We start from the raw sequence: 17,816 nt of genomic DNA, 5'->3' as shown, positions 1-17,816 counted from the left end.
CTGTTCAGCATCAGGAATTAACCTGCTGGAATGAGCCCTGGCGGTGGCGGAAGGGTGTGAATGGGAAAAGCATCCAGCGGGAGACTAACAACAGGCTTTTTTTAGCATGTGGTAAATGACTGGGCCTTTTTGGATCCACCATGTATTGCTCTTTAGTGCAAATGATTTTTATACCTCTGGATGCTGCTTATAAATGTGTTCCTAGATATTGCATCTAATTAAGTAAATAGTTTATATAAAGTCCATTTTGAGCTATGTTTTGTTTTGACTAGTTATTCCTTCCAGAATATTTTCTATATGTAATTTTTTTATATCACTTAAATTCTATTCTGTCTGCAGATTTGTAGCCAGCTTACTTACACTTTACATGGTATTGTGAGGATTTAGAATGTTGTACATTAGTAGCACCCTACTCCGCTCCCCCACCCCCACTGGAAAAGCGTCCTTGATCGTCAGAAACAAGCACCTCTGTGTGACCACTTAGGTGCGTGCTGCCTAGAACTATCCACACAGGAATAAACCTGCTTCCAAAGAAATGTCTGCAGTACACAGTACTTGCCCTTCATAAGTTTTAACTTGAGCTTATATTAAAAAACACTGTTTTCTCTTAATATCTAATTTCATGTCTTTAATGGTAATAAAACGGGTCTCTTCTTATACCTGAATTTTAATTGCTTTGGAAAATGACTGCCCTCCCCCCACAGAACTTTTATGTTAAAACGCAGACATGTTGTAAATCCGATGCCATATTTCTCAGACATAGTTGTAGGCAAACTCAATTATATTTGTGATTCTTTATCAGCCTCGTTGTTGAGTACGTGGTATTTTAGTAAGTTAATGTGCTGTGGCAACTTAATCATTCTTCTGGGGTATAGCATAAGTAATGCTGCTGTTGAATGTTTTTGGCAACGTAATACTATTTTCTAAGTCTAAAATGTATTTATTTAGGATGGATTCCTAGAAGTGGAATTAATTGGTTTTAACAACTTTGGATATTTTTATGCTTTTTGATACATGATGCCAAATTGCTTGCCATTTATTTAAGTGCCAGTCAGGGTTTCCAAATGAGTCGCGAGGAAGTTAGATGTGTGCAGAGGGCGCCTGCCGGCAGGAAGACACTTGGGACCCCTTACAGAAGTTCCAGGGAGAGAAGTAAGCCAGGGCAGGAGGGCTAGAGGGGGACGCAGGGCGCCGAGAGCGCGAGAGCCACATAACTGGCACCTGGTTGATTTAGGAGAATCCAAAGAAAAGTTCCCCAGAGGCTAGGGTGACCCTTGGGTTCTTGGCTGTGCTGCCTGGGACGCCGGCACATGTTTTGTCTTGCCAGGACTCTGCTGGCGACTCTCCCAGGGGAAGCAGGTGAGCGTTGCCTGCGCCTCTTCTCTGAAGACCTCGGAGATGCATAATGGGCGACTCAGGGAAGGCTGTTTCCTTGGTCAACTTTAGTTGGTCCATCCGGGCAGGCGGAAGCAGGTGCCAGGTGCTGAGTCTTGCTGGCTGTCTGCTTACTGTCTGGCCGGGAGCCCAATAGCAAAGCCTCAGACTGCTAAGGGACATGAGTGCCAGCACATCCCATGACAGACTGCCAGCAGACACCGTCAGCCTGCGCCTTGTGGTTAAGGAGTGTGTTTCAGTGCAGTGGGCTGCATACGGGGGTGGAGGTACATTCAGCGGAGGTCATCTGGACGAGCTCCTGTGTCTGTACGGCCAGGAGGCAGATTGGTGGTGAGCAGCTGGCGTTGCAAACGGCCGCAGCTCTAATGAAGTCCAAGAGGACTGGAGTAGGCAGACAGATGTGGGTGGAATCACACAGACTTCAGAAAGGAACCTGTTGGGTGAAGTGCCGCTGCCATCCTGGAGTCACAGTCGGTCCTCTTCGTACCTGTACCCACACTCACGTCTGTAGGGGGACTGTAGAACAAGTCACATTTCTGCTGAATTTTAAACTAACACACATGTAAAATAAAGCGGAGTCCCAGTTGCAGATGGAAGGAAAAGAGACCTATCACTCCTAACACTGGGTCATGTTGACGATCTCCTTAGTAGGCCTTAGTACAGAGAGTTGAGAACAAGGCTTGCTGACAGTTCTTCCCGCCTCCCTGAGAACAGAAGGAAATCAAGTGTGGGGCCTCAGTCCCCCGACTGCCGGGGCGATGGTGACTGTTTCTCATGCTCGCTAGGATTGCGGCAAATGAGTCCTCTCCAGTTGTTCCAGGGGGAGAGTGTCTGCTGTGAACTGAGTTGCTTAGAGTTAGGATGTGTTGATCGTGCACAGTGACGAGGACAGAAAAGCTGTAGTGGACTGAGTACAGTAGAGGCTTGGCCTTCCACCGCCAGCCCGTTTCCTTGCGGGCCTGTGTGGTGCTGCTTCCTTTTTCTCAGCTTTTGTCTTTGCTGAGGATTGGTATCAGCTGCTGAGAAGGCCTTGTTAACTAGCTCCTCCAGGACTGCCTGCCTGCTCTTTCCATTTATATCACACGGTCACGGAGTTCATTCATCCACCTGACTAACCGACCAGGCGAGGCCACAGTGTGTCCTGTGCAGGACGGGGTCGGGTAGCTGGACCCCCCTACATGGCGCCCCCTGATTCCTGCCAGCAGTGAGTCTCACCAAGTAGATCCAACCACCCTGTTGTTACTCCCATTTTACAGACGAGAGAACGAGGCTCACAGGTTAGGTATGTTGTCTAATGTCACAAGACTTGGGTTGTGGAGTTAGCATTTAAACCTGTCTCTGAGACCAGGCTGGCCATTCCACCTCAGAGCATTAGTTCTCAGCATTGCTTGGCTCATAAACACACCTCCACGACCCAGATCTGCCCTCGCTGCTCACCCCTGGTTACCTGTCGCTGTTGGCTGACTCAGGGATTTCGGTTAACATTGAATGTGTTTTACTTCCAACAGTAAGCGGAAGAGAAATAATCATAAAAGCCATCTTCAGTACAGAGGTAGAAAACGTTTTGTGTATTAAATTTTCTCCCGTGTGTTGCCCATTTTGACATTAAACCAAAAGCTTACCTTTTTTATTTTCAGTTACAAATAATGTTTTCAACACTTTAGAAGTACATTGAGATGTATTATTTCTTTTAAGAAACTTATTTACTTGACTTAGTCTTGGTGTGTCTCTAAAGATGCTTTTTTGTTGCAGGCAGACATCTGGTCCCTGGGCATAACAGCTATAGAGCTTGCGAAAGGGGAGCCACCTCATTCTGAGCTGCACCCCATGAAAGTTTTATTCCTCATTCCAAAGAACAACCCCCCGACGCTGGAAGGAAATTACAGCAAACCCCTCAAGGAGTTTGTTGAGGCCTGTTTGAATAAGGAGCCAAGCTTTGTAAGTTTTATGAGATCAAAACGGGCTGGCATCTCTTCATGTGTGGCCTGGCGTGGTCTAGACCGGTCTTACGGGGATTTCTTTAATCACTATTGGCAGCTGTCTTCACAGTTTCATTTTTTCCCTCTTCTTTTTGTAAATAGGCAGATTGATTTCTCTGCATTGCAAATAATGTTTTCACTGTTATTTTAAAAATTATTTTTCTTTCAGATTTTATACGGTCTCATACCTCATGGAGCTTGAAGACTATTCTCCATAATGTTACATGTGGAATCATAAGTTTTTAATATTTATAGTGGGAAGGTCAGGCTGTGAACTATTAGCTGTTTTTAGTAATCCCAAAGTCTGGCCAGAAAAATAATGGCTAAATATGTCTTTAAAGTAAATGTTTTCATTTTCTTTTTGGCATGTGTTTGGAAAGAAAAGGCAAATAAAATATAAATGAACCACCCACTTTGCAAACGCCCCCCCCCCCCCTTCTTTCATGTTTAATTGACTCTGGAAGAGCCGTGTGCAGTAATGCTTACATAGCTTTAGCCTAATTTTCTCTCTGAATTAAGGCAATCCTTTGAAACTTATTTGTGTATTTTGGTGGTGTGTATAGCTACATATGTCCTTGTTTTATGTATGAATTTTCCTAGCAGGGTTCGCTGAAGGCTAAAGTAAATCCTCCCTTTTATGAACTCTTATCAAAAAATGGGTGATTAGTTTTACAAGAGCACCATGGTTTTTTAATGCCAGTTTGGGGAGAGGAGTTAAATAGGGAGTGCGGTATTGTCTGAGAAACTGGGGGAGGTGCAGAGCACATAGGCATCAGGAGGTGTGGGGCTGCTGTCCTGCGTGGCCCCGGGGTGTGGGGCTGCTGTCCTGCGTGGCCACGATGCTCTGAACTTCGTATCATGATGTTAGTTCCCAGTCACAAGGCACCTGCCCTGAAGAAGATACACCCATACGCGTGCACGTGTTCCCATTAAAAATATATTTCTAGTATCGGCTTACGTGCCCAGTGTACACATCTCCACCCCTCCCTGACCCCGAATGCACTGAGGAGAAGGATGAGAAGCTGCGAATACGAGCACTTCTGAGGTTCTTGGAGTTTCACAGTCACGTGGACAGGGAGAGAGAAACACCAGAGGTGGCCCCGGTTTTTCACAAGCTTGAATTTGAGAAGTATGCCTGGCTGGCTCTTGTTAATAAAGTTTTAGTAATTTGGAATAAGTGGGAACTCAGTCCAACTCATGTTATTTGTGTGTTCCTGCCCCCCCGATGGGGGCTTCATTCAGCTTCCTTGGGAGGCATGTTCCCTGTAATTGGGTTTGTCAACCTCAAGGGCAAAACAGTTGGCCAAGTTCAAAGCATACTCTCTGGCTGTGGTCATGCTAAGCCCAAGGCCTGGATAAAGTTGGCAAGGAAGGAAGCAGACCTGGGAGACTAGCATTTCTAAATTGGGAGGACTGGATGACAGAACTCGGGTACTCTCAGCATCCAAGAAAGAGTATCTCTTGACATCCTTTCTCGTTTCTTAGAGATGGATCTGAATTAACATTTTTCTTATTTTGGGGGCTGGAGCCAGACATTAATATAGAAAGTTAACAAGGTAACACAGAACATTTTCTCTCTTGCCAGCATTTGTAATAAAATGTTTCATAAAAACTGGAAAGTACACTCTAGCTCTTTTGAATGATCTCTGAAATTCTCTGGAGCATTTTCTGTATAAATGAGTTTTCCTGGGGGAAGTTCTGTTGGCTTTTATTGGATGGTTCCTGTTAAGATTACTAAATGGTGTGTGTATACTCTACATAGAGTCTACCCCAGGTGCTGAATGACTGACTACTCTTTGAATAAGTCTTAAGGGAAAACAACTTTGAAGTAGAATTTGATCTTTACGTATTAGTGTGGTTGTTTGACATTTTGAGGCAGAAGTCTGACCCTTGGGGTAGAATCGAGTAGAATGTAGGGACTTCATCTCATGCCTTTCCTGTTTTCTTTGGTGGTTTGTTTTCCAGAGGCCCACTGCTAAGGAGTTACTGAAGCACAAGTTTATAATACGCAATGCGAAGAAAACGTCCTACTTGACCGAGCTCATTGACAGGTACAAGAGGTGGAAGGCCGAACAGAGCCATGAAGACTCCAGCTCTGAAGACTCTGACACGTACGTCTGCTCCGCCTGAGTCTTGTCGAGTGTGTGTGAGCTGGGAGGGGTGCATGTGAGCCCTGCACTGTGCCTGAGCCACACAGTATGCGAGGTTTGGCTTGTGTGTTAGTCTCTTCTTTGCAGTGGGCTTTGGGCCCCTCCCCGCCCCTCATTTTTAACAAAGAGAATCCAGGTTGATGGTGCTCCTTGTGTTAGAGTATGGAACTATTTCGGAGTCTTAGCCTCTTTTTTGTTGCCAGTTGAGTTTTTCTGCGTAAAGTCTTACGTGATAAAACTGTGAACTGAACTGAACTTGGTTTCTTTTTCCTTTGTTATACTTCCTGCTCTTAAAATACTGATCAGGTGAAACTGCTTTAAATATATTTTAAAGATGATATAAATGTTTGTTTTTGTAATTCTGTGTTTTGTTCTGGTGGATACTTGGCATTGTAAAAGTTCTGTATCAGGAAGTTTCGTACCACAAACCGGTGTGAAGTTAAGCACGGAGGAATTCTGTTAGCTAAAGAGATGAGTTAAGCCTGGGAGCCATTTCAGTGCATAGGGGCAGGGAAAGCTCGACGGGCGGCTCCGATGTGAAAGAAGGGAAACCAGGCCGTGTGAATCTGAAGTTTTGGGGATGAGATCCAAGTTTGTTTTCAAGGTCCTCAGATGATTCCATTGTAAAGGCAAGAGAGAGAACCATTGACTCGGAATTTGTTGAGGTCGTGACACTGAGAAATTAGGTGTTAGCAGTGGGGATGGAAAGATGCAGGAGTCCCGATGCGGCCATGGATTTGGGTAAAGGAGGCTGAGACAGTCCCGGCTTCCTCGGTGGCTGGTGCCATTGACGTGATGACGTTGGAGAAGAAGCTGATCTGGGGAGGCCAGGTCCCGGAAGCTGCGTGTGGTGTGGGACGTGACTGAGGTGCTGACAGGATGTGGCCAGTTGACAGTGACATCAAGCTTTAGCGTTCAGGAGAGATGTGTAGGCAGAGGATACGGATTTAGAGTCACCGCTCTGGAAATGGTCACGGGCGCCGTGAGAACGAGTGGTGTTACTCAGAGTGAATCTTCAGAGTGAGAAGGGCCTGAGGCCTAGGACAGAATCCTGGGAAACAGCAGCATCAAGGATGAACCGGAGAACAACATGGTCGGAGGAAACGGGGAGGAATGCAGCCCAGGGGTCAGGAGAGTGTAGAGGACGAGGAGGTGGTCAGCACGACCATGTGCTGCTGAGGGTTCACGCAGGAGGAGAAGTGACCAGAAACCCCCTCATCCCATGATGTGCAGAGGATTGGTAGCCTGGCCAGAGCCGTCGCAGGGGCAGGGCTGAGTTTTAGAGTGAGTGAGAGGTAAGAAAGGGAGGCAGTGAGCACAGGCAACACTGCAGAAATGTGGCGGAGAGACTGGCTGTAGCCAGAAGGGAGGCAGTGTTGAGTGAGCAAAAAGGAATGCGTGTTGAATGTTTGGTGGGAAGGAGCCTACGGGGAGAAAAATCCCAGAGAGAGGGCCTGTCAGTGAGTAGAGGGTTGTTCTGTAGGAGAAGAGATGCTGTTTCCATTGGAGGAGGTGGGAGGGCGGGTGTGGGTGCAGCTGGCGCGGTGGGGAGTTACGGTCTGTCTGCTCTGTGAGGGTCGTCTTCTGAAAGGCCAGCAGGGACTGGAGGCGGATGCGATTGGTGAGCAGTGGAGAAGATTGGGAGTGGGTGTGAGGCAGAGAGAGGAGGTGTGCCTGGGTGGGCGGGCCGTGCTGAGCGCTCGGTCGGGGTTGGAGAAGATGGAGACAGAGAGGCTGCCAGTGGCCTCCTCCGTGAGGTCTTGGGCCTGCAGAGCCAGCACGTTCACTCACGGAGTTCTCCTGGGTTTCTGTGTTAAGGGAAACAGATACGGACGGCCAGGCATCCGGAGGCAGCGACTCTGGGGACTGGATCTTCACAATCCGAGAGAAAGATCCAAAGAGTCTTGAGAATGGAGCTCTTCAGCCGTCGGATTTAGAAAGAAATAAGGTAACGTTGGCTCTGACTATAGTGACTAACACTTACCAGTGAGCAGCGTGTTTCAGTCATTTTTCTGCAAAGCCTGCTGGTAATGGGTGATGTGGTCCCTCCAGGCAGCCTGTTTTGGAATTTTGCTGTCAGTGAATGGGCAGAGCAAGAGATTCTGTTCCGTCGGCTTACTCAGAGTCAGACCTCCAGTGCTCATTTCTGCTCTCTGTGGGCCCGCTGTCCTGCTGTGGAGGCAGTATGTCCTGGCACTTGGACAAGCGAGGGGTGGGATTCGTTGGTTGTGGGGCGTGGGGTGAGGTGTCGCACATGAAACGGCTTTCTAGCTCTCTTGACGGGATGATTCCTGTTTGGCATAGAGGGTTATTCATAAAAGATACTAGAATTTTGGAATTAAGTTTTATTTAAAGAGCTTAAAGACAAATGTATATAAATTTTAGTTTTGATGAGTTGACCTCATGCCTATTTGTAAGTTGATGAAAAGCTGTAGTTTTAGGATCTTTTGAAAGCACAGTGGTGTAGTTTCTCTCAGGTAGTGTGGACCAGTGGCTGACCCTTGGTGATCCTACAAGCCCTGCTTTGATAAGCGGATGGGAGTCATTACGCGGTCACATAGAGGCTGCAAAAAAATAGGCCACTGTTGTACGGCAGCCACTTGCAGTAGCCAGCTCTGAGCTGATTTCCCTTTCCAGGGTTTCGTTAGTGAAGTCTTCCTACACGGACAGCTCGGCGGTGCCATTCAGCATAGCCTGCAGCCCCATGAAAGCCACGTCCTGGGCCTGTAGTACCTTTCCCCATGGACTCCAAACACCGTAGTTCTGCCCCTGCGTGGGTTTTGCATGTCACTATTAATGGAATTTTGTTTTCTAGTGAAGAACCAACAGTAAGACCGTCTTTCTCAGATTTTATAGTGAACAGAGAACATTGCAGACTTTATGCTTTGCTTGCATAACACATATCTGAAGTTTATTGAATTACTGCAAATGTGAATATTAAATATTTCTAATTGTATTTTTTCCTTCCCCAAGATGAAAGACATCCCAAAGAGGCCTTTCTCTCAGTGTTTATCTACAATTATTTCTCCTCTGTTTGCAGAGGTAAGATACCCAGTTGACTTTTGGGGGTAGGTGAGAGGGCAAGAAGAGGCGAGCAGGACCTTCCTTCCTTCTGTGACAGTGTTGCCAGTAGGATTAGGGGGTTCGAGCAGCAGGAGACTGTGCGTTGTGCTCCCAGGAGGCCGCTGGAACGCAGCCCCTCCTGGGAGGCCTCCCCGTTGCTGCCTTGGGGTACAGGTGGGACGTCAGCGACTCAGCCTAAGTCCGTACGTTGCCAGGGCGATTTTTACCTTCAGTTGTGCTGCTTTCTACAAAATCTGTTTGGGTAGAGCCGGCGTCAGACAAATTTATGGCAATGTAAAAAGTAGATTTTTATTTTAAAGGGGCCATGAATTCCCTGGAGCCCTCATGTTTCCCACTGAGCCCCCAGATTCACCTGAATCCTTACTCAGTGTCCAGAGTAGTCAGCTCACCCAGCAGGGCCACCCATCCCCAGGGCAGCAGCCCATTTCAGTGCCTTGTTCTCTCACAGCATCGTGTGCCGTCTTTCCCTGTCTCTTCGCAGGGGAGTCCCCCCCACCCCCCACCCCCGCACACACACACACACACACACACACACACACTTCCTGTAGAAATCTATAGGCAGACTGCATTTTGAGATGTTTTAAGAATAGGTTTTGTAAGAATGAAGATTATTCTTCATCTGGTTAGTAGCTGATTTAAGAAAAGTTGGAAATCTCCCCTTTTCTCTCATTGTTTGGTGCCTTGTGACCCCTTCCTGGCTCAGGCGGCTTTTAAGATAATTCAGAATGAGTTATGCCAGTCAGTGCCTTGTTTGTGTGGTGACCCAGCGTTGTCCAGGGAAGCTGTGTCGGGAGCCCCTCAGACTGGAGGTGGGAAGGAGGGCCGCACACACAGGCTTATCCCCGCGCCCCACTTGGTCCGAACCTCGGGCACACAGGGCCTTTCCCTTGGTGGCAGGGCCGCGGGGGCTGCAGGCCAGCCTCTGTGCTGCTCCCTCTTCCCAGCCCTCTTCCAGCACAGCGTCTGCCTTCACAAGCTCGCCTTAGGACCCTGCCCTCCCACCCGGGAGAGCGGAGCCCAGCTAGACGGGTGTGGCCGGGTCCTGAGGTGCAGGGTTGGGACCCCTGAACACGCTGGTTTCAGGTTGACGGCTACATGGCATAGGGCAGGTAGAGGCCCCTTCTGTGTCACTTTGTGGCTCCAGCCTTGGCCCGTTTTTCTGGGTGCCTTCGCTCTTCCTAGGATGTCCAGAAGACCCCATTGTGCTCTTCGTATGTTTGGGAGATTGGTCCTCAGGTTTTCTAGGTGCTCCCTTTCCTGTGCCCCTGCCGTTGCCACTCCACTAGCTCAGTCAGGCAGTGAGGGCAGATGACATACATTTTCTTATGTGTCTGAAGCTATTTGTTTTTTTGGGGGGGCACATAAGGAAACTTTTCTGAAATAATTCATAATTAATGAATTAATCATAAATACAATGTTTTCATTTTTCCCCCAGCTAATCTAAAGGCAAACTCACAGGCAGCTTTTCTTATATGTTTTATTATTAATACTTGATAGTCTCACATTTAAAATGTGTTGTTCTATATAATACTCATAAAACTCGGTACGTAATGATCGTTACCCCGCATCTGAAGGACAGACCGCGGCAGGACATATCCTGACGTCACGCAGTGTGTCCCCAGGTGGCTTACCCATGTTGAAGGTGGATAGAGTCCGTCCAGCCGTGGCTTTGGGGCAGAGGAACTTTCTCGTAGGATCATGGGGCGGGATGGGCAATGGAAGAACGTAGCTGGAGGAAATGGCAGGGACACAGATAGTGGCTTTCAGGTCACTCACTCAGGACTTGTAAATACTGTTGTGTTTAGTCGTTCCATGATTGGAGTCCTAGACAGACGCAAGTGGCTCTGTGTAGGTTGGCTGTGTTACAGTCTGTGATAAGAGGGAACGTAGGAACAACCACTCCCAGAAGTGCTGAAGACGCCAGCCCCCCCGGCCCCACCCGTCCCAGGCCTTCCCAGTTCTTCTGTGTGTCTCCTTAGCAGGGAGAAGCCACTGTTTTTAAAATGAGACCAATGCTGCAAATGACAGCATTGAAAAGTCAAAGCTGTTTTCGTAAACTATTTCTTAAAGATGAAATTGAGTGGGGGGCCTCCTGAAGCGGAGGCCGTGTCTGTTTCCACTGCCGCTGCCACCTGGAGCCTGTTCTGAGAGGCTGCCTGCCCTGCTGCATCTTGACTCGGGCAGCGCCCTTTCCCGTGGCATGCTTTGGTTGCATCCCAGAAAGAGACTCAGTTGACCTTGAAATGAAGGAAGTGCCTGAAGACACTTGTGATTTCTTGTGGGAGTAGAGGCTTCAAGGGGGACATTGCAGAGTCCCGGAATTTAGGGCTGCCGCTTATTCACATGAAATAGAGTATTTTGACAAAATAGTACCAGAAGGGCAGTCTGTGAACATCTAAGAACCAACCCATTAACATTAATAAGCTTTAGATTAGATTGCAGCTGTAGTGTGGAAACTAGTGCTGAGTAATTTTGAAGCTGCTCTTCTGGTATAAGATTAAGGTTGAAATGGGGGAAAACAGGGCACAGGGGCCATGATCAGATTAGCAGAGGTGCGCAGCAAGCTGGCTGTCTCCGTTCACTCTAGTGAAGGTAGTGGTTTAGGTCCAGTGCCCCTGCTCTCCGCACACAGTGTCCTCAGCATTCAAAAGAGCTGTTCATTGAGAGGAACAGGCGGCCCAGGGGCTGAGCCAAAGCCGTGCCGGGACTCACCTGGGTGGAGCGGTGACGGTCCACATGTGTGTTACTTTCTAAAGTAGATGCTTGGTGGTTCCTGTGCTCATGTGTGTCATGCTGTTCCTGTTTGTGTTTGAAGTTGAAGGAGAAGAGCCAGGCCTGTGGAGGGAACCTGGAGTCCATAGAAGAGCTGCGAGGCGCCATCTACCTGGCAGAGGAGGCGTGCCCCGGCATCTCGGACACCATGGTGGCCCAGCTCCTACAGCGACTGCAGAGGTAACCGCTGCCTCCCGGGAGGAGGGCCCCCTGCAGGGCACACACGTTTGTCCTGTGGCTTGCTTAGGCTGGGTGTGGGAACGCCTTCAAATACACTGCTTGTCTGTCCTCCACTTCGCAGTGTGGTGCTTTTTCCTAGTCTGTTCCTGTTCCCGTCTTCTGAATTAGAGAAATCAATATGAAAGAATGATAGGAATCTGGAAACGACTGGGAAGGACTACAGAGCTTTGTGCGGTTGTAGCTCTTGACACATCAAAACAGAATACCTGTCTGTAAGATACGTGTCTGCTCTTAATGATACGGCCTGGTCACCAGCCAGAGCAGTCTCGTCCTCAGCCAGATGTTTGCAACTCTCCTTTTGGTTTTATGCTTTGAAGTCAAGTGTCCAAAGGCTCCAGAAATTGGGGCTTGGTAAGTTCAGTGAGAATAGATATGGGGGTGTTCTTTTCCTTGGGTAATTGTGCCAGCAGCCCTTCACTCTGCGTCTGGCTCTGAAGTCCTGTTGTGACAGCACCAACCTGCAGGGAGTGAGTTCCCTGTCCCCTCCAGTGGCCCTGCTGCCGCATGTGCTCTAGGGTGAGGAGTAAGTGGGGGTGACGATCTGGGCCACCCCACTCACTCGGTTGGACTTGTTTTAGGAGCGTCCTTGTGGACGTCACTGTGACGTCCACCCCAGCACAGGAACGGTCACTTGGTATTTACAGAGCGGAGGCCTGCTGTCCGCGGTGCAGGCGCAGCCTTTCCTCCACACCCCCGGCCTCAGCACTCTGGAGCACGAGGCACGTCGTTGCTTTGAGATTCACTGTCCAGTTTAATTGTCCAGGCTCTTGAGTCCCTTTCAAAGGTTGGCTGAGCCTTCATGAGAATTAGAAGTGTTTAGGTCTGTGCTGAGTTGTCAGCTTGACAGCGCAGAGAGAAGTTTGCCGCTTCTTAGGAGTGATGGTTGGAGGGGCTGCCCAGGGTCCTGTGAAGAGTCCCTCTAAAGTGGGGCTTCAAGAGGAAACCTCGGTTCTGACCCGTCAGGTTTCTCCTCCTGAACTCTCAGGTTCCTTTGTAAAAGACATCCCAGCTTTCTGACTTGCCCTAAAAAAAGTTTAGGCTACAGAATAAAAACTGTTTACTTGGCTGCCTTTAATTTTGAGGCAATAGGCAGAATTGTTATCTCCTCTGCCTTGATACTAACGAATTACGGCAATAAAGGATAACAAAAAAGTCAAGTCATCATATACTTACCCAAATATAGTTGTTGTTACCATGTTTGTGTGTATCTACCCCATTATGTGTATGCAGTTAATTTCTAACATAGCTTTGTTAGAATATTCATTGAATGTTTTATCATATATTAGCATCACATAAGCTTTTCCACTATTCCTTAATAATGGTCCAATTTTCTGATTTCTCAAAGAAATTTGGTATCACTTCTCATTTTAGTGGAATTTATTTCTCATTTAAAAAAGCCTTTACATCTCAAATTGGATTAAACCCAAAACCAGTGGTATTATCATCTTGGTTTTGTTTTTTGCATTTGTAGTGTCACTTTTAGGACTGATATTTTTCACATTGTCCCAAATTGCCTGAAATTAGTATCAGTGATTTATATATGTGACTTGATTTCCCTGCAGCTCCAGGGCACAGCTGGTGTCCTGTCTCTGTTTCCCTTTCTTTAGTTGCTGGTAGGAGTTGATCTGTGCCAACACTGTTCAATAGAAAGATAATGTGAGCTACACATAGAATTTTCAATTTTCTAGTAGCCACATTAAATAAAAAGTACAAAAGGAACAAGTGAAATTAGTTTTAATATGTTTTTTAACCCGCTGCATCCAAAATCTTATTTTAACATGTAATCAATATAAACAAGTATCAGTAATGTATTTTGCATTCGTTTTAGTGCTGAGTCTTTGTAATACAGTGTATGTCTTACACTTCACATCACGCATCTCAGTGTGAACTTGCCACGTTCCAGGTGCTTAGTAGCATATGTAATGCAAACAGTACTACTGCTGTCTACATTACATTTGAAGTTTTACTTCGCAGTGACGCATTAGACATACTGGGTCAGGTCAGCATTCTTTCTTCTTTCTCTTTCCTTTGTGACGTGTAAACCGTCTCCTCCTCAGCCAAGATGACCCTGCGCCCGGGTCCTCACCTGCTTCCCGCAGGCCTTTGCTGATGCCGTCCATTTACTCCTGGGCTCCCCAGGCTCTTCCTTTGCCCCCCTCACCCAGCTGCTGCCAAACCACAGTGGCCATTGCTGATGCTTCATACCCGTTTTACTCCCCAGTGCATAACTCCACTGGACGATCTCAAAAAACGAGAGCTGGCTTTTGTGCAAAGCATTTCAAAAGCTTCCTGTATCTCTCAGTTTGAACTAATGTGTGGATCCCTTTGTGCGGCATCAACTCCTCCCATGACGTAGGCATTTGTGCTTCCTGAAAAGTGAATCTTAGCATCTGTGGCTGAAGCATGTTTTTCAAGAGGATCTTTTTGTAACCATTTGTTTTCTGGGACAGTGCCATGTATTTTAAATGCCTTAAAAGAGGAGCTCTAGGTTGGAGTGTTTGCCATAGGCCCCATTAAACACCCCTTCAGCCATCTCCTGTGACTGGGTAAGTTTTGAGGTGGCTGAGGGGATCTTGGCCACAAGGGCACCCCCACCCTCACCCTTTTCTGTATTTCAAAGCAAGACAGTACTGGGGAATCAGTGGGCAACAAGAAAGCACACGTGATCCCACTCTGGGCCGGTTGCCATCGTCCTCATCATTCTCGGTGCACCGCCTTCCTGGTTACATACACGCCATGAACTTACCTAATGTTTTACATTTCTGAAAATTATAGTGCATGCATAAGTTTTAGACATCTTTTGTATGTATTTAGGATAAAGAAATTAGGTAAAACTGGGTAGGTTTGTGCACACTTGTTAAACTTGTGTATATTTTTCATATTGCTTAAATATAATTACAGGTTCTAATCTCTGTTAATTTCATTCAGCTTGCTTAGTTTCCTCAACTATTTCTCTATTGTTGCACATTAGAGTTGTTTTCTAATTACTATAATTACAAAAAACCTAAGAGACCGTTCTAGGAAGTGGATTACTTAAACAAGCATTTCTATTGTGGCCTAAAGGTATCTTACGCTGCCACTCAAATCAGCCATGTTTCTGCATTCCTGGAATCTTCCTATGTCATTGGGTATTGATTATGACATATAATCAATTTTTAAACTGAAAAATTGATTATAAGTAAAGGTGTATTATTTACATCTTTTTTTCTCTCCTGGAAGGCTGAACATATTCTCACTTTTCATCACGCTTTTAGTTCTTTTATGACTGGATTTAACTTATCTGAAAATTTTCGTGTTGGAATCATGATTTTCTTAATTTTTATTTATTTTTTATATAGTAATCCATTGATAGTTGCTCTACTTAATGTTTTTATGACTTGGGATTATCTGTAAAAACTAGGATTTTGGTTAGCGTTTGAATTTTTACAAGTTTTTTAATTTAGAGAAATGATATTTACTTCTTTTTTTGTTTTTTGTTTTTTTCCCTAGATACTCTCTAAGTGGTGGAGGAACTTCATCCCACTGAAATTCCTTTGGCATTTGTGGTTTTGTTTTTCCTTTTTTCTTCTTCATCCTCCTCCATTAAAAAAGTCAACGAGAGCCTTTGCTGACTCTGCTGAAGATGCGCCATCGGGGGTTCGTCCCCCCGCTGAGGCTGCCTGTCTCGGGCCACACGGCCCTTTCTTACTGGCCTTGGTCAGAGAAGTCTCTAGATGGGGTGGGGAGGGTCAGCTCCTTCAAGCGATCATTTTATTATTCTTGTTTTTAATTTTAACCATAGTGCACATATCAAGGAAAGTGTCTTTAAAAACAAAAACAAACCCTGAAATGTATATTTAGGATTATGATAAGGCAACTGAAGAAATGAAACCTCAGGTATCCTGCTTTAAGTTGTAACTCCCCTCCCCGGGAGATGGAGAGCGCGCTGGTGGATCAGTGTACAGACTTGTATATAGTGTCATTTTTACGGAAACCCTTTTGGCGTGCATAAAGAATCACTGTGTACAAACTGGCCAAGTGCTTCTGTAGATAATGTCAGTGGAGTAAATATTTGACAGGCCATAACTTGAGTCTATTGCCTTGCCTTTATTACATGTAAATTTTGAACTATGTGACCAGTGATTTGGGTTTTATTTTGTATTTGCAGGGTTTGCCATTAATAATAATTAATGCCCCTTATGGAACACTCCTACTTGTACCTCAACAAATGCAAATTTTCCTCTTGTTTGCCCTACAACCCTTTTGGTACACTTAGAAGTTGAGTTCCTTTTTCATTGATGGTACTTTTTCTTAGTGTTTTAAATTGGAACATATCTTGCCTCATGAAGCTTTAAATTATTATTTTAAATTTCTCCCCGATGAAGTGCTCTCGTCTAACATTCGTTTGGAATCGTGCCACTGCCAATCCTGCTCCAGCTGTACCGTTCTTTCCAGTATGATTTTCTGTTGCACCTTGTAGTGAAATCTGCATATCATCTTCCCCACCTAAAAATGTCTGAATGCTTACACAAATAAATTTTATAACACTTACACTGCATACTCTCCTTGAAACGTGACTCTTCAGAGGGCAGTGCACCAACCATGTATGCATTTGTGTGTATGTGTGTGTGTGGTTGTGTGTGTGATGAGACATTTTAGAACGCTCCAGGAAGAAGTGCCCGCATTCAAAATGCTGAATATTCAGTTCCCTTTGCAACTTTTACAAAGTGGTCATTGAGAAGATACGGCTGAATATTGCCAATTTGTGAAATTGCTCTTTCTCTTTACAAGAACCTCAATTAAGGGTTGTTTGGTTCTCTTAAAAGAGCCTGTGGCTGCTAACTCGTCAGCCAGGTGTCTGTCCTTTCCTTGACGGGGTCTTGCTTGCCCAAGGGGGGAATACATCTCTGTGTCTCTGGTATGGGAAATAGAGTTCTTACAGCAATGTTTGAGTGTTCGATTTAAATATGTGTGGTACTTTTTGTTGATACGAATTATTGCCATCTGTTGTTGGAGTAGCAGTTCTTGAGGGGGAAGACAAAGGATCTTTGGAAGCAAGGACGTTACTGGGTAAACTTCAGGATGGAAGGTCTGATATCTGCTGGCCCAGTGGCCTGGAAGTTACAGGGAGGGGACAGAGGCCTGAGCCCGAGACTTTTGGGTGATTATTGTTTAGGTTTGTTAACAGAGTCTAGTTTTTAAATTCTAAAATTAAGTTGTGCTTTTTTAAAATTAGAAGTAGATTTGGGTTGAATTAATTTCTTTAAAGGATACATTTTGGTTAGGGGAAATAGAACTTAATTGCTGATTCTTATTGTGCGTGTTATTCTACAGCAAGAATGTTAACTTCAGTAATACATTTGGAGAGTATTTCGTGTCATTTCTGAGAATGTTTGGTATGAGGAAACTGTTGGTTTCCCTGTGAGGCATAAGCTAGAGGTCAGTTGTGTTCGTTGCAGGAGAATCACTCCCGGAATGAGCAGTGCTCCCGTACAGCGCTTGCCTGGTTTTAAGAGAGACAGCGGAGGCAGCAGCTTTCTGATTGAGCACTCGTAACATTTCCTAGTCGACAGTGACATCAAGACTTGTCAGTGACGCTGAGGCCAGTCTCAAATACGAGTGATGGTTATGCTCCTAGGTAGACTGTATTCTAATTAAGCATATTGGTGGGAACGGTTAGTTGATTTTCTGCAATCAACTAGACTGGAATACACAACACCGCGTCCCGGTTACAGCAGCAAATTAACTTAGTTTATTGGGAGTGTCTTCTGTTGACTAAGCTTCTTGGGGAAAATGTGGTTTGACTGGATTTTAAATGTGGATTACCTCCTTTTACAGTCTCTTCTGATTTGTTATTTGGTGTAGATACAACCTCAGCTGATGTGTTTTTAAGGGCATCTTATTTAGCCAAGGAGCTAGCATTTGTGTATCCACTTTAAGTCCTTTATTAAAAGACAGACCGCGTACCAGAGCTACCATGGGACCTGCCTCCGACAATATAAACTGCTGTTGGTGTTTAGCCAGACCTGTGAGCTCAGCATTCAAGATGGTTTTATTAACACTTGGAAGCCCGTCAACGCCCAACCCGAGCAGTTGACAGCTTATCCACCTGGAGACTGCAGATGGTGGTGGTACTGTGCTTAGTGTGGGGGTGGTTTCACAGCAGCACAGCTGCTGCCGTGGGAAACAGGCAGTGGCTGTGCTGGCTGGGGTTTAT

At 46.0% G+C, this 17,816-nt stretch overlaps 1 protein-coding gene across 3 annotated transcripts in view; it reads left to right on the top strand.

Annotated features, from left to right (window-relative positions):
• The window catches only part of STK24 (serine/threonine kinase 24), a 102,902-nt gene extending 86,752 nt beyond the window's left edge, over window positions 1–16,150 (top strand). For all 3 annotated transcript variants that reach the window (XM_019756910.2, XM_019756909.2, XM_074329443.1), the window contains exons 6-11: window positions 3,148–3,333; window positions 5,340–5,485; window positions 7,343–7,472; window positions 8,498–8,566; window positions 11,424–11,560; window positions 15,110–16,150. In XM_019756910.2, the coding sequence (XP_019612469.1) occupies window positions 3,148–3,333; window positions 5,340–5,485; window positions 7,343–7,472; window positions 8,498–8,566; window positions 11,424–11,560; window positions 15,110–15,146 (705 nt within the window). In that variant the 3' untranslated portion in view covers window positions 15,147–16,150. The remainder of the gene's footprint in view (window positions 1–3,147; window positions 3,334–5,339; window positions 5,486–7,342; window positions 7,473–8,497; window positions 8,567–11,423; window positions 11,561–15,109) is intronic.
• The last annotated feature ends 1,666 nt before the right edge of the window (window positions 16,151–17,816 follow it).

This window comes from Rhinolophus sinicus, linkage group LG04, assembly GCF_036562045.2.
Source record: "Rhinolophus sinicus isolate RSC01 linkage group LG04, ASM3656204v1, whole genome shotgun sequence".
In the NCBI taxonomy this organism is placed as follows: Eukaryota; Metazoa; Chordata; class Mammalia; order Chiroptera; family Rhinolophidae; genus Rhinolophus; species Rhinolophus sinicus.
Note: the sequence above shows the minus strand (reverse complement) of the source record. Positions and strands in the feature narration are given on the sequence as shown.